Here is a 14640-nt window from a genome sequence, read left to right on the forward strand (position 1 = left end):
GTCTTAGAAAAACGGAAAGAACTTGCTTTTGAGAATTTGAAATTCACTCTCTTTAAAATAAAATATGAAATTCTATTCTTTCAACTATCTAAATTCCTTTTAAAATTCTAAAATTTTGAATTTTTTTTACTAAAATATCCAAACAGTTACTTTTAATAAAAAATAATTTAATTTCCTGTAAAAAATACATTACCTAGTTAAATTATCCTATTCAAACACACTCTAAAGAAAATCAATCAAATTTTCTAACAAAAATGACAATACAAATGACAGATCATAATTCCAACTTTGTAATCGTAAATATTCAAATATCACACTAATCTTCTGTAACCATTTTTTTTATGTCATTCATAAAAGGTCAAGATATATTAATTGAAGATTTATGGCTAATTTAATGTCATAATTAGAATAGCTTATTTACTACCACAAGGAAACCGGTAGCATTAAACTTTGGAATAAGCAGTTGTTTATATATAAACTTGCACGATATTCTTGACGGTTTTTCGTGTTTAGGAATTACTCGAACTCTTGAAGAGGGATGCAATAACACACTCTGTATGTAACGTAACGTAAAGCACAAAAGCATATTATAATTAGAACGAGGGAGACGTGTCCATGAGCACTTTACCTCACCATTGATTCTGAATTTGTGTGATTATATCATCCTAAACTCACGTCCACAAAACTGAATGTCTTTCTCGGCTAAGATATATATACCGTGCATATGCATTTCCTCTTCATTTCATGTTTTTCAAGCTTAGGTAATAAATAAATAAATGAAACAAACACTCGAGCTTTTCCTTAATTTATTCATGCTAGCACGAGAAAACCTTCAAATATTCAACTAGCTAGATAGTATGCAATCAAGCACACAAACTATTGCCTATTGGTCATGGGTCCGTTTTAGAAGAGACGGAAAAAGGAGACAAAGAAAACGACATGCATACGTGCCTAATGGACGAGTATTATTGAATATTAATTAATTTATACTAATAATCAGCTTTATAATCAATATGGTCTTCTGTTCTGTGCGCCTGCTAGTCGTCATTTACTTATTTATTTGTTTTGAAACATAAGGATTATCGAATCAAATTCTTTTTCTTTTCTCTCCTGCAAATCCTTTTTTACACACATGATACGGATTTAAACCCTAATCTATTTAACAGTATTCAATTATTTGTCAATTCTATCGAGCTTTGTCAGTAAGCTATATGCATGGTTAACTGAAAGAAAAGTTTACATTAACCTTAATCTGCTTAAAGAATTGAATTATCAATCCATTATATCAAACTTTGTCAGTAATAATCGATATGGTTGTAAAAGTTTAAACGGACCTTTCATAGACTTGGTCTCTATATTAATATGACAGTACAAATGTTTTTTTTATCATTAGAATATCTATTAATTAATTTTATTGATGATTAATTTTTATAAAATATTATGACTCTAATCACTTTTAGTAAAAAAAACCTTTTATTTTAACCACACCATATTTTTATCTATAAAATCCGAATATGAAATTTCAATTAGAAAAATCAAATCCAAAATCCACTCGTATCAATCAATGAGGTATTGTAAAATATCCCCTGCTCTGTATGAATGAATTCAAATAAACGAAAACAACAATTGTATAGAAAATTAGTACGATGAGAAGAAACAATATTAATATAAGGAATGTGGGGGAAAATTGCATCTTAATGCGTCCATTAAATTAACAACGTCGATTGATAATGCGCATCACCACAAATCCACAATCCATAATCTTTTTTTTTTTAATTTTATGAAAAGGAAAATTATTAATAAGTCTTAACTAGAATACAGTTACTACGACCGGATATATGTAAATGGCATCTAATATATATGATGTGGAAGACTTGTAAAATAAAGAAAAAGTTTTCCACTAGCCAAATTGCCTTCTTAATTTGTGCTTAATTATAGCACTAGCTTGTTTATACTTGGACGTTGGACCTATGTAGGGGAGGTTAGACTACGAGAAGACATGCCAGCTGCAGCCTGCATGACTTAATTTCTTATACATCTCGGATTATTAATTATTTGAGTACACTTTATTCATCAATTATTAAACCTTTTGGACATACACAATAGATGTCTCTTGACAAATATTAGCAGAAAAATATTGTTCGGTCAACATCCCTGACATTTAATTTAACCACTTTATATTATTAGATATATTTGAATAATAACGTGATATAGTATTAATTATTTGTGAGACATGTTTAAGTTTAACTATATTAGTGTCACAAGTGTAATCAATAACTGTATACAACATTTACATTCATTTATTTTTAATTACTTCTAAAATAAAATTAACTATACCATTAAATATTTTAATAATATTATGATATATATACTATTAAACACTTTTAATATTTAGTCATTAGTGTCACAAACATGAATCGGTGACTGTATACAAATATTTATTTATTCTTAACTATGACAAAGTTAATTGTGACATTTTATCCGTAATATTGGAGTTGATTTAGTGATAATGAATTTGAATAAAATATATGACATCATAGATTTTAATCTCATGTACGACCATTGTAAAATAAAGGAAGAAATTTCTATAGAAATCTCGTGAGACATATTTAACCTACATATAGCTATATACAACACATTTATTTCCTCTTAACTATTTATGATGTAAAGTTAATCATATTTATCCACAAGATGAACAACGTGTAATGGTGGACACGTACCGGACACTAATTGGAGAATAATTCTAGTGATACAAATACTATTACTCATATTAGCATTGTATTTGTTTCTAGAAGAAGAAATAGGACTATATTTGAATGGTGTGAATAAGAGTGATCGTGTATGAGTTTATTTTTGTCCTAATCCATAAATTTTGGTAGGCTTATTCATTTGAACATAAATCAAACTCAATTAAGATATGACAATATATTAAACAAGATCGAGTTAGTTCAATTTGCATGTCAATATAATTATATCAAAATGTCGATTTGTTAATGGAATAGGACAAGACGGGTTATGAAATTATTTATAGAATGTTTAGTAGAGTAAAATGAAATGATATGAAAATAAAAGTTTTAAATTAAAATTGAATAAAAATGTGAATTTTATTTTATTTTAGTGTTCATTTTCAGTTTTCTTTCCCCTGCAAAGGAACATAAACTTAGTGTTGAAATTTTTTATAGGTTGACTGAAACTCTTTGGATAATTAAATGTTTGCTTAATTAGCATGAATTGATGAATTCCTCTCCCCTTATTTTGATTTTATATATTTGTATATTTCAATTTCAAGTTTTTTGGTACGGCTTCAATTAAGTTAATTGAAACTATTGGTTGATTAATGTTCCAAATATATATTTGAGCTTAATTTGTTTAAAGTATGAACTTTAAGATTGACTCGTTTATTATATGTTTTTTTAAGTCAAATTTATATTTGAACTATTTTTTAGTTTCTCATAAATTCTCATACTCAGCAGCATATATAGACTAATTTTTTAATTTTAGGCATTAAAGTGAATACACCTCTAACTTATACCATTATGGTTTTCTAAGTGAAAAGTATTCTTATCTCTTTTGAATATGATTCTAGAAAATTCAATTTAAATAACTGAAAAATAATAAATAAAATCACATTTTTTTTTATTGAGACACAATTATTCAAATATATGTAGTAAATTAAATTATAATAAATTATTGATATTAAATCACAAAATTCGAACTCAAATAATAAAATATAACTTCAAATTTGAACTTATCTTTTTAGCTAAAAATAAACATGATTATTACAAGTTAAATCTGAATATTTTACTAATAACTTAATTTATTATTAATCTATTAAATACGATGAATAACTCAGTTACCACTTTCCACCTGTTTTAGATTTCAATAAAATTAACTTTAAATCATTAGACATAATTAAAATATAAGTTTAAACTAATATATATTAATGATAAATTTTATATTAAAATGTCTGTAGAATATGAAAAATATTTCTCAATATAAACCAAATGGCTCTTAATTTACCGATATTGCTACTTCATTCTAGTGGCTATATATGGCAGCGAAAGGGCACCTAAAGTATATATGCTTTAGTTATACGACCCTTATAAAACAAAGAAAAAGTTGTCTATCGCCAAGTTGTCTTGTTTACTAATTAGATGCAAGAAAAACTTGTAATACTAAAGTGGATATATATATATAAAAGGATAAAACATAAGTAAATATTAATTAATGTGTAATATTCTAATCAGGAATACAGGGTCGGAGATAGGGGACAGAAAATTTGCGTCATAAATGGCAACTCAAGATTTAAGAAAAAACCATGCTTCAGTGTCAAGCATGAGGAAAAGAGAATGCATGGGCCAAATTCTGTCTCATAGCAAAGAGATACCTGCTCCATAATGTATTCTTTAATACTACATACGTTGAAGAAGTGTATAGAGCTATTCTGCATAGACGATTGGTTATTCTTAATTAATATAGTTAGCAATACATTTTTCCTTTAGCTTATAGCTTAAACCTATAATCTTGTTACACATGTGTCAACATATAGAAGCCAAAGCAGTTTATGAAACAATTTATCCTTTTTCAAAATTAACCTCTGAAAGTTCAAAGCGAATAACTTTTAGAACGTCAACATAAAATTAAAGAGCCACCAACTTTTGACCATTTAGCCAGACTTTTTATATTAGTCTAATTTTGAGAAGACTTTCATCCCAAATGTAATGCTTTTGTAGGTTTTCAAACTCTTGCATGTTTGAGTTCTTGAAGGATGAAATATTTACTAGCATGATTTCCATCTTCTTCTTGTTAGTATTTAAAATCCAAGTTTTGATGCTCCATGTATATATTGTCCAAAATTTCTATTCTATAATGGATAGTTTTTTTTTTCTTCCTTTTTTAAAACAAATTGGAAGTCCACATTTAGTTTTTATGTTTGAGTTCAGTAATTATTATTTGTTTTATTTTTTCAAGTGATTGATGCATTAGTGAGCCAGTTGCTTTCTTACGATTCGACAGAATTTCAACCGTCATCACCTTGAGAACATACGAGGCTTTTCTAGCAACACCCTTCTTGATACATTCTCTTGTGATTATGTAGGGTGTGTTTGGTAAAGAGGATAAAAATATAGAGGATTAAAATAAATGAAAAGTATTTGAACCAAAGCAGAATGTAAGAAGTAAGCAAGAGTCACATTATTTTTTTCTATTTTTCTCATACCAAACATAACACAGTGTTTACAAAAATATCAAAGTCCACTTATTTGAAATGATTTTATTAATGGCAACTAGAGAATGCAATTCTCCTACTAGAGCCAAAGGCTCCTCTAAGATGCCATTCTAGTCCTCAAAATCCCCATGACAAAAAATTTCATTAGTGTACCTTCCTTCGAGAGTATACAGGTGCCTGATCATTTTTTAGTTCAATAATAAATAATAAGTAAAATACATTAATATTTTAGATTCTTTAAGAATTTAATTTTATATATCTTGTATAAAAAAATCTTAGAACCTTATTTTGACAATTCATACACATAGTAAATAAAAATTAAAGCAATAAATATATTAATGATAAAATCGTAAAAGAGGATAAAGAACTAAAATTAATAAAAATATGTTTTATTACTATTAAGAATAATTTTAGAAAAAAAATAAATTTATTGTTACCAATTAAATTATTATTAATTTCTTAATTCTTAATTGGGTCTTGTAAAAAAAATCAGAGTTAGTATTATTTTTAAAACTAAGTATCAATTATTACTTAGATTTAGTTGCTGTTTTAATTTGTGGTAGTACTATTTTCAAAAATCGTAACGGCTGCGTTAACATCATACTTTAATTAATTTTGATTTGTGTTAGTATTATTTCCAAAAGTGGTAACGGCTACGTTAATAATACTACTGGTACTTTAATTACCTTTAATTTGTGTTAGTATTATTTCCAGGGTCAAAATTGTAACAGTCACATTAATATCATTAATTTTTTTATGGGAAAAAGCTCATATTATTTCCTTCAAAACTTGTTCATCAGTACAACTAGTAGTAGCTCATATATACTCTAATTAGTAGTAGCTTTTATTGCTGTTTTGGGATAATTTTTTTCCCAGCGTACTTTATTTTAAAAGGAGGAAGTAACTAATATTCTTAACACCCTGGTTAAAGAATTTTAAATAGAAAAGTTTTACTAAAAAGTATCATTAATCTACTTCTATTGTGATTTCTAATGCATTCTCATTACGTTTTTATATACATTTACCTGAAACAAACATGTCCTATTTAGAAATTCATATTTTGAAATATCTCTTTCTCTCTGATTTTTGCAAAAAAACTTGGGTTTCACATAATTTTTCGACTAATCAATTTTGATACCTCGACTAGGAAGAACTTATGACTACTACTATATCCTAAGATATTATCACAACACGCAAATAAAGGGGTTTTGATCAAACTTCCGATTTGAAAGTTTGTGATTTTCACCTGTGAAGAAAACAACTCGTAGCATCAATTCACATAAATTGTCTTAATGTTGCAAAAGGATGAAACATACCAAAGCAACACTGAAAAGTAAAACTTATTTTCGTTGAAGTTGTTTTGTTAGCTGCGTTTGCACTCCTAGCCAACGTTGTCTCTGATGGTCATTACTCAACAACAACACCTAGCAACAACTTTTTATCACCACAACTGTCTCTACTCTCAATATCATTCACATAGGAACAACCAAACACTAAATTTAATCATGGCAATTGATCCCGAATCAACTGTATAGCAGATCCAAATAACATAGAACGTTACTACTCTTGACATAACAATAGTAATAATTCTGATTAACCCTTGATAAAAGTTTTGATTGACACATAATAAGCAATCTGGAACCAATTAATTGTTTGACTGGGGATTTTTGTTAGGCCCATACCTACGAACCCTCTCATCAATCCACTCCCTCATGTCCCCCAACACAAGGTTGGCGGACTCATCGGGCTCTCCCTGAATCAAAGAGTGATACATTCCATCGTAGAGCTTCAACGACTTATCCTCACTGGAACCCTTCTCATACAGTAGCCTCGACGACGAAGGGCAGGTAACGCCGTCAGAGGTTCCGTGAGCAGTGAAAAACGGCGCCGTCACTTTAGAGAAATTATCCTGTACATACTGTGTGACCCTGAGGAGCTCCCGCACGGTCTCTTGTTCGGTCTCGCTGACACGTGGGCGGCCATGCCGGATAACAAAATGGTCGGAAAGGCCATTAGAGACCGTACATGAATAAATGTACCCTGCTGGGTTTCATGTCATCGGGGATCACGAAGAGTGGCGCGGAGAACATCAGGCCCGTCCACGTGTTCGGTTCTGATTTGAAGTACATGAGTAAGGTGGCTAAGCCTCCCATGGATTCGCCCAAGAGGAACGCGGGGAGGTTTTTGTAGGGTTCGCTATTGCGGACGTGGAGGAAGAAGGAGAGGGAGGTGGCGGCGATTTTGTCCATGTCGCCGAGGTAGCAGCGGAGGCCGTCGGAGCGGCCATGGCCGAGGAGGTCCGCGGCGAAGACGGCGTAGCCCCAGGTGGAGAAGTTGATGCATATTTTCTGGAAGAGCCAGCCAGTGTCGGAGCCGTAGCCGTGGGTCATAAAGACGGTGGCTTTGACTTCATGGGGTTCTAGGTTGAGAGGGAAGAAGGACTGGGTGAAGATTTTGCCATTAGGGGTTTCGAAGTGGGACTTGGTGTTGCGGACGCCTTGGGAGGTGTAGTATTCCTCTTCGGGGGTGTGGCCCCAGAAATTAGGGTGAACCTCCGATTCCTGTGCCATTGCGATGGAGGGTGTGAGAAAGTTCGTTGAAAGAAATACAGAGAGAAGGGGTTGGCTAGTGGGTGAACCAACCCCACCACCACTACGGACAAAAAGCCCATGAAAGAGCAGGGCTGAACTGTTAATTTGATTTTATTTTGGGTTGGACCCGAAAAACAAATGTTACAGACTTTCTCAACATTAAATAAAACGGCCGAAAACAAAATTTACCAACTCTACAATCGTACGTAATGATTTCAAGCTTATTGCGCTAATACCTTTTGATGTATATAACTTCTATTCTTTTAAAAAACTTTGTAATTAACAAACAACATCATTGTGATCTTTTATTTCGATTGAAGACATTCGTAAGCTCTTTTAGAGCACTAAGTAAAGCGAGGGACCCAAAACAGCCCTAACATGAAAAGAACCAAACTAGAGCTCCCCCAAAGGAAACCTTAATCGGGGACATACCTTTTTGGAGAATCTCAAAAACACTAACCAATCACAAATCCTTTGTTTATTTACACATGGTGGAAACTGGATTGGCAAGAAAGTGATACCTAATTAGTTCAGAAGCGTGTAAACAAAAGTGAACGCGTTAGACTCCCCAAATTTATTTGAATGACTCAGAAGAATCTTGGCACATTCTTTTAACAAAATATTATTTTCCAAAATATTCTTTATTTTAGGGTAGAGTTTATTTAATTATTATCTATCTAACAATAAGGAATGTGAAGAAAAGGTATCTTACTGATTTGATTCGTAGTAGGCAGTAATCTTCAATTATTCTTACACTAAAACTATAGGGAATTTATATCTTAATTATGTATATCGCATTTAGAGATCAAATTTGATCTTTTATATTATTGTTATAATCACACTCTTCGTACCAATCGTACGTATGTGTAATATAAAGTATTTTGATATCTTTGTTCAAAATTAGTCCATCATTTTATTTGACTTTTTTTAGTGTCATTTTATGGACTACAATTACATTATCAAGTTTCATAATGATCTTGTCTTATTTCTTCACATGCAAAATTTGTTAACACGGTGGTCAATTATTATGAATATATGAGGTATAATGACAGGATATCATTTATGATCATTCACCTATCATAGAGTAACTTTACATAATTAAAACAGCATGACACTCAAGTTCTTTTCCTAAAGAAATGGATGTGATTTCACGATCATGACTTAAATGTACACAAAAAATCAAATCCATGCATAATGGTGTTCTAAGAAGAAAGAAAGGACGCATTTCCGCAGGTCAAAGTAATGATATACAGTTTTTTTTAAGATATAAATTGGACCCAGAAAGCGTCAATATTGTCTTGTAGCGGAGGCAGCTAGATTTCTCAATTGTCATTATTCATTGTTTAGATTCTCTTCGGTCGGGAGCATATGTAACTTCATATGTATATTTGTGCATGGAAGCCCTACATGATAATGATGAGTGTTCTTCGATTGCAGCACATGGAGGATAAAAGATTAACAAGGGATAATGGAAATGCAAAACAACTTTATGCCATTTTATTCTTCATTTATATGTCTTCCTTTCGTTTTAAAGCAAGAAAATGAAATGTTTACTTGTAGAGCCAATGATACAATGTAGCTATCATTTCAACATATCTTCTAAATGCAAACTACTCATTATATATATGTCGATTTTGAAATTTCATTTGAAAGAAGTCAAGCATGTGACGTTTAATTCCTATATCATATCATTAATGGTATAATATTTATCTTCTCATTATATTAGGATGACGAGAGATTCATTTATTTTAAGACTAACAAAAATACTATTTCATTCTTATTATTTTTTTTTTGAAATTTAATGATTATAATAAATAATTAATTTTAATCATTAAATTTTAAAATTAAATGATTTACTCTTAGAGTAAGTACATCCTCCTCTGTTAGGATTAGTTTACCAAAAAATTATATTACCAAACCTCTTCAAGTATAAAAATGACTTGATTTATATTAATCATGTTTGGCAAAAGACTAAGTTTGTTTGAACTTTTGTAAATAACTTTTTTTTATCATAAAAACAACCGAAACGGACGATTATAATATTTTCAAAATGAAATTAACGGCGATAGGGGAAAATAGAACAAAAGATTAAGTTAAAAGACTAAATTTAATAAAAGAAACAAAAATAAATTAAAAACTCTCATAAATAAAAACCGAATTAGTAGGAGTAAGAAATGATGAACATAATGGTTAAGAAAAGGAAAACAAACCCATGCTATTATGGAAATTAGCAGTTACAGAAACTATCCCATTTTACACCATGTGGACAATTTTACAAGAAGCCCCCTGAGGTACCCAAAATCAATCACTCTATGAAGTAATTAACTTGGATACTCTTGGGCAAAGAAGAACTCATGAACCCACTATCCGATTTTCTATCTCCTTTACCACCCCAAGAAAGTCTAAAAAGTATACCCTCCTTCCCTCCAAAGTTAACCGTTTCTAAACTGCTTTGAAAAACGTCTTTCAGCCATTTCTCAAACAAGCTGTTGGTAAAATAACCACACCCAACACCCACATCCTCAATCACCCTCTCATCTACACTTAGATTCTCCAAACATTTCTTCCCATAAACCTCTTCAAAAGACTCTTTGAACTTACACAAAAACAACTCTGCCATCTCTCTGTCCTTAACTGGATTTGTGTTGAACTCAAACCGGTTCACAATTGAGTCAAGAAATCCGTTTTGGTTCAGTGGATCAGCTATAGTTTCTCCGGTCTGATCACTTGAAATGGGGCTACTTTCTCCTGCTTTATCCCCTTCATCAGCTTTCATGTTCAGATCAAGAGTGTTAAAGCTTGTTTGTCTTGAAAACTCTTTCTTCTTGCTCCCTTGAAAACTGTTGGTGTTAGAAAACATATCAAGTTCAGCTCTTCTTTTGTGGCCAAAACATGGCTCCGCGATCGTGGTTGTGACAGATGGCGTCTCCAAGTTAGGCTTGGTTTCACTGACTTGCCACAACAACCTCATAACCGAGTCCTCATTCTGCTGCTCAATGTTAGTGGATCCACTTCCACCATTTGTCAATATGAATATTACTTGGCTTGAGTTCTCTTCAGTGAAATTTCCAAAGTTTCCTGTTTCGAATCCATCACAGAGGAATTTCTTGAACTGGGCATCAGCAAAGTCAACATTTTCTATTAGCATCACAAGCTGGTGATGTGTTTTCAGTGCTCCTTCCAGCATTTCAGAAAATGGGGCTATTGATGTCTCTCTCTTTAGCATGTCAAATTGAAGGAGCAGATTAGTTGAGCCAAAAACTGATTCTGCAATTGCAAGTGCCAACCTTCTTTTCCCAATGGTGTCATTGCCTTGCATAAGTAACCAAGTAATGTTGTTACTTTCCTTTGCTGATTTGGAATCAATCAAGGCTTCTGCTATTGAAGGAAAAGTTTCAGACTGCCATGGCACATTCTCCTGCAATAGTTTACAAATATGAGCTCGTTGCAGTGTTGTATCAGTTATATCCCCCACCGCCGACTCACCTGAACCTCCATTGCCAAGAGCAAGAGTAGTCTTTACTTCTTTACCTTCCATGCTCTCAAGGGAATCCAAGACTGGCTCTGTTGCTTCTCTTTTCTTGCCGAAATTGAATTCAATGATGCATGATTGTTGGCGTCGGAATCGAGGGACGAGTTTGGAAGTGGAGCCATGTGTGGCATTGCTGGCAAAGGATATGGAGCTTGGTGAATTATAACTGTTGTGGTTCCAGTTCCATTGGTTCTGAGGCTGTTTGCTTTGGTGGAGACAGTGGCATAGTCTATTCCATTTTCTTTTCAATTGGACTAATTCATCCTGAAGAATGTTTGAGGTATTATAAATCATAAGCACTACAATTTTTCAAATCTCTACTCATAGGAACAAGAACATGCTTGTACAGAAAAAGAAAAAAAAGAAAAGCTAGTGAACAATCATCCAGTATTGGATTATAACAGAAACGTTAACTTGATTTTTCATTTTCCACTAAAGAATTTGCTACCTTCTTATGGTCTTCTGTGATATGAGACTGAAGCCAGAAAGGCAACCTTTTCTTTTGGTCTGGCCTGATAAATTGGGCTTCTTTTTCATAATTGGAGGCACATTCTTCACAACAATTGAGTTTATCCTCCTGCTCCATATTACCAAAGGGCTTTGTTTCCAGCACTTGAGATTGGTTATGCGAGATGGTCATCTTTGAATCAAGGACACTGCAATTTGAGTTCAGAAACTCCACAATGTTAACATCCAAAATTAAACAAATAAGCACTGTTGAGTTTAGCATACGTGGCATTCCATTCTTATCACTTAATATCACATTGGGTGTTAATTATTCCCTGTGGATACAATAAGTAATATTTGCAAAAACATGTAACTCTCTTCCTTTTAGTAAAGTGTAGTTTCAGTTTCTACCACCAAAAATAATGTGCATGCGTAATGTGTAAGAGGTTGGTTATATACTGACAAACTAAAGTGAGGCAGATGCAGAAACAGAAAGGCTCTGCTTCACTCCTCAACAAAAATGTAAAACAAATTAAGCTTTCAACAAACCATCATGCCTGGATAACTTTTATGTACTTATGTTTTCCTTTCCTCTTTTCTTTCTTTCTTTTTTATTTTATTTTTTTTGTTACATTTCACAAGTCATATATATGTGGAGTTTGTTTTCTCTTTGCATTAAATCAAACAAATTAAGCAAGAAATGTTTTAGTCATTGGCTAGTGTTTTTAGCATTAAATCAAATCAACCTAATTATTATTAAGAAAAAAGATTACCTGGGAGCATGAAGACTCAAGCCCAGTCCACCTGATGGAACAGGAACAGCCTGAAGAGCCCATTGCTTCTCAAGAGGGGGTTGCCTCATTTGACACCTCATGTATGTTTGATAGCTAGCAGTGGCCATGAGCCACACCTTAGCATTATTTGAGGTTCCACAGTCACAGAATAACTTTCCTATTTCTGAAACTAAATGATCAACAGGATTATAACCAGAAACTTCTCCATTTGGGGACCCTTCCTCTTTTTCACTTAAACTTGCCTCCTCCACTGTCCACTTCAGGTCTCCAATATAAAAAATGCCACCCCCTCCTCCTGAAGCAATGGAATTCACCTTTCTTTCCAGCTCCAAGAGTTTCATTTCAACTTCATCTCTCTTCATGCAACTCAAAGAAACATGTGAAATTTGGAATTTGATAAAATGAATTGACTTTAACTCATCAGGCACTTCCGACCTTTCAAGCCTTCCCATTATCTCTCCCACAAGGCCTTCAGTTAATGACAGTGAGTCACCAACAATCACGGTGTTCTTTTTCTTCTTCCTCAAGAGGATATCCAGAACAAGCCTGACATCATCATCCTTACTAGAAGAAGAAGCTGCACCAGTGATGGAACACACTGGTGCATTCTTTGGTGGAGAAAAGACAAGTGAAGGGTGGAACTCAGAAGCGTAAGAAGTTAAGAAATGACGAGTAGTGTGCCTGAAATTGGTAGGGTTGTTGTTGGTGGCTGTTTCCCTATGGTTGTTGTTCTCACTGGCAGAAGGTGAACAAGGAGAAGAGAACACACCACCCGAGCTATTGTAACACTGGAAAACAGAATATTGAGGTGAATTAGAGTCCTCTATGTGGTTCTTAACAGCAGTGCTGGAGAAACCAGCCTCTCTCATGACCCTGCTAACACTAGGGTCATCAAGGATTGATATGATGAGGTGTTCAAGCTCAACCTTGATGGTGAGAAGAGGCTGTTGTTGCTGTTGCTCAATGCATCCCCTTCTCTGGTGAGCCTGAGCTCTCTTCAATGCAGCAATGAGAGCATTGGAGAGAGAAGGCTGAGTGTGGATCAAAGGAGAAGGTGTTGTTGGGAGCCTGTTGAGGGCAACATTGAAGCACAACTCAAGAGCCCTGCATTGAAGAGGATGATGAGAAGCTTGAGATGACTTCAGACAAGCCCTTCTCAAGGAACTTCCTCTTAAGCTTAGCAAAGTGGCAGCCACATGCAGTGGAGTGACCTGTGCATGGCCCCTCCTCCGAGCCAACCCCAGAGAGTGCTTCAACACTGAAGCAGCCTCAGCTGTGAGGGTCTGCTGTAATGTACAAACTCCTGAGCGCATCACTTGACCAAAGCACCACCCCCCTCACCACCCCTTTTTGTTACTAATTGAACCTTAGTTTTTCTTCACGATTAACCACACTTTTCTTCTTCTTATCCTTCTCTTTAATTTCACTCTAAACACCACCCCCTCCCTCTCTCTTTATATGTATGACTCTGTGGAACTTATTAACAGAAAGGTTTTTGTTTCAAGGATGGAAGAAGTGTAAGCTAAAACAAAAACACACACTACAGAGAGAAAGCTATAGTGAGAGTCGTTAGGCTTTAGAAATACCAGAACTATATGCCTCACCGCCTTCTTTATACTTCTTGTCACTCATCATTTTTATTCTTTTCTTTTTCTTTAATTCTCTCTTTTGGTTTTTAGTTTAAAGAGGCAGCTTTTTCTTGTCTTTTTTTTATTATTTCGACTAATTCATGGTCTACCCTCTCTCTCTCTAGCTAGTCCCTCGCTCTAATATTCTGAGAGTATTTGTTTTAGTTTCTGATATGCCGTGACATTAATTAGAAACAAGCAATTTAATAGTCGTTTTAGTGTTTTTAATATATAATTGAATAGTCGTCTGAGCTGCTTCATGCAGTGTATATAAATAATAATAATGTGACTTACATTTATTTGTTGAAGTTTGAATGCAGGAAAGGTATATATCAATGTTTACGTACATATGAGTCTAAATTACATATTATTGAACATCTTTAAGCAAGAACTTATTTATACCAGTGATTTAACAACTTAG

At 33.3% G+C, this 14640-nt stretch overlaps 1 protein-coding gene and 1 pseudogene across 1 annotated transcript; both read right to left on the reverse strand.

Moving 5' to 3' along the window:
• Positions 1-6476: 6476 nt before the first annotated feature.
• Positions 6477-7953, reverse strand: LOC100815513 (caffeoylshikimate esterase-like; annotated as a pseudogene).
• A 2055-nt stretch (positions 7954-10008) lies between these two features.
• On the reverse strand, positions 10009-14305 carry LOC100816045 (protein SMAX1-LIKE 4). Its single transcript, XM_003550595.4, has 3 exons — positions 12571-14305; positions 11799-12006; positions 10009-11614 (listed from the first exon to the last, which is right to left on the reverse strand). Exons 1-3 carry the CDS (start codon positions 13902-13904, stop codon positions 10124-10126), a joined length of 3033 nt encoding a protein of 1010 aa, XP_003550643.1. The 5' UTR covers positions 13905-14305; the 3' UTR covers positions 10009-10123.
• Positions 14306-14640: the final 335 nt, after the last annotated feature.

Source organism: Glycine max, chromosome 17 (genome assembly GCF_000004515.6).
Source record: "Glycine max cultivar Williams 82 chromosome 17, Glycine_max_v4.0, whole genome shotgun sequence".
NCBI classification, from domain to species: domain Eukaryota; kingdom Viridiplantae; phylum Streptophyta; class Magnoliopsida; order Fabales; family Fabaceae; genus Glycine; species Glycine max.

Coding starts and splice junctions, on each gene's coding strand:
- LOC100816045 (XM_003550595.4), bottom strand. CDS start 13,904: ATGCGCTCAGGAGTTTGTACATTACAGCAGACCCTCACAGCTGAGGCT. Junction 12,007..12,570: donor TTGAGTCTTCATGCTCCCAG/GTAATCTTTTTT, acceptor CTCAAATTGCAG/TGTCCTTGATTCAAAGATGA. Junction 11,615..11,798: donor TCACAGAAGACCATAAGAAG/GTAGCAAATTCT, acceptor AACATTCTTCAG/GATGAATTAGTCCAATTGAA.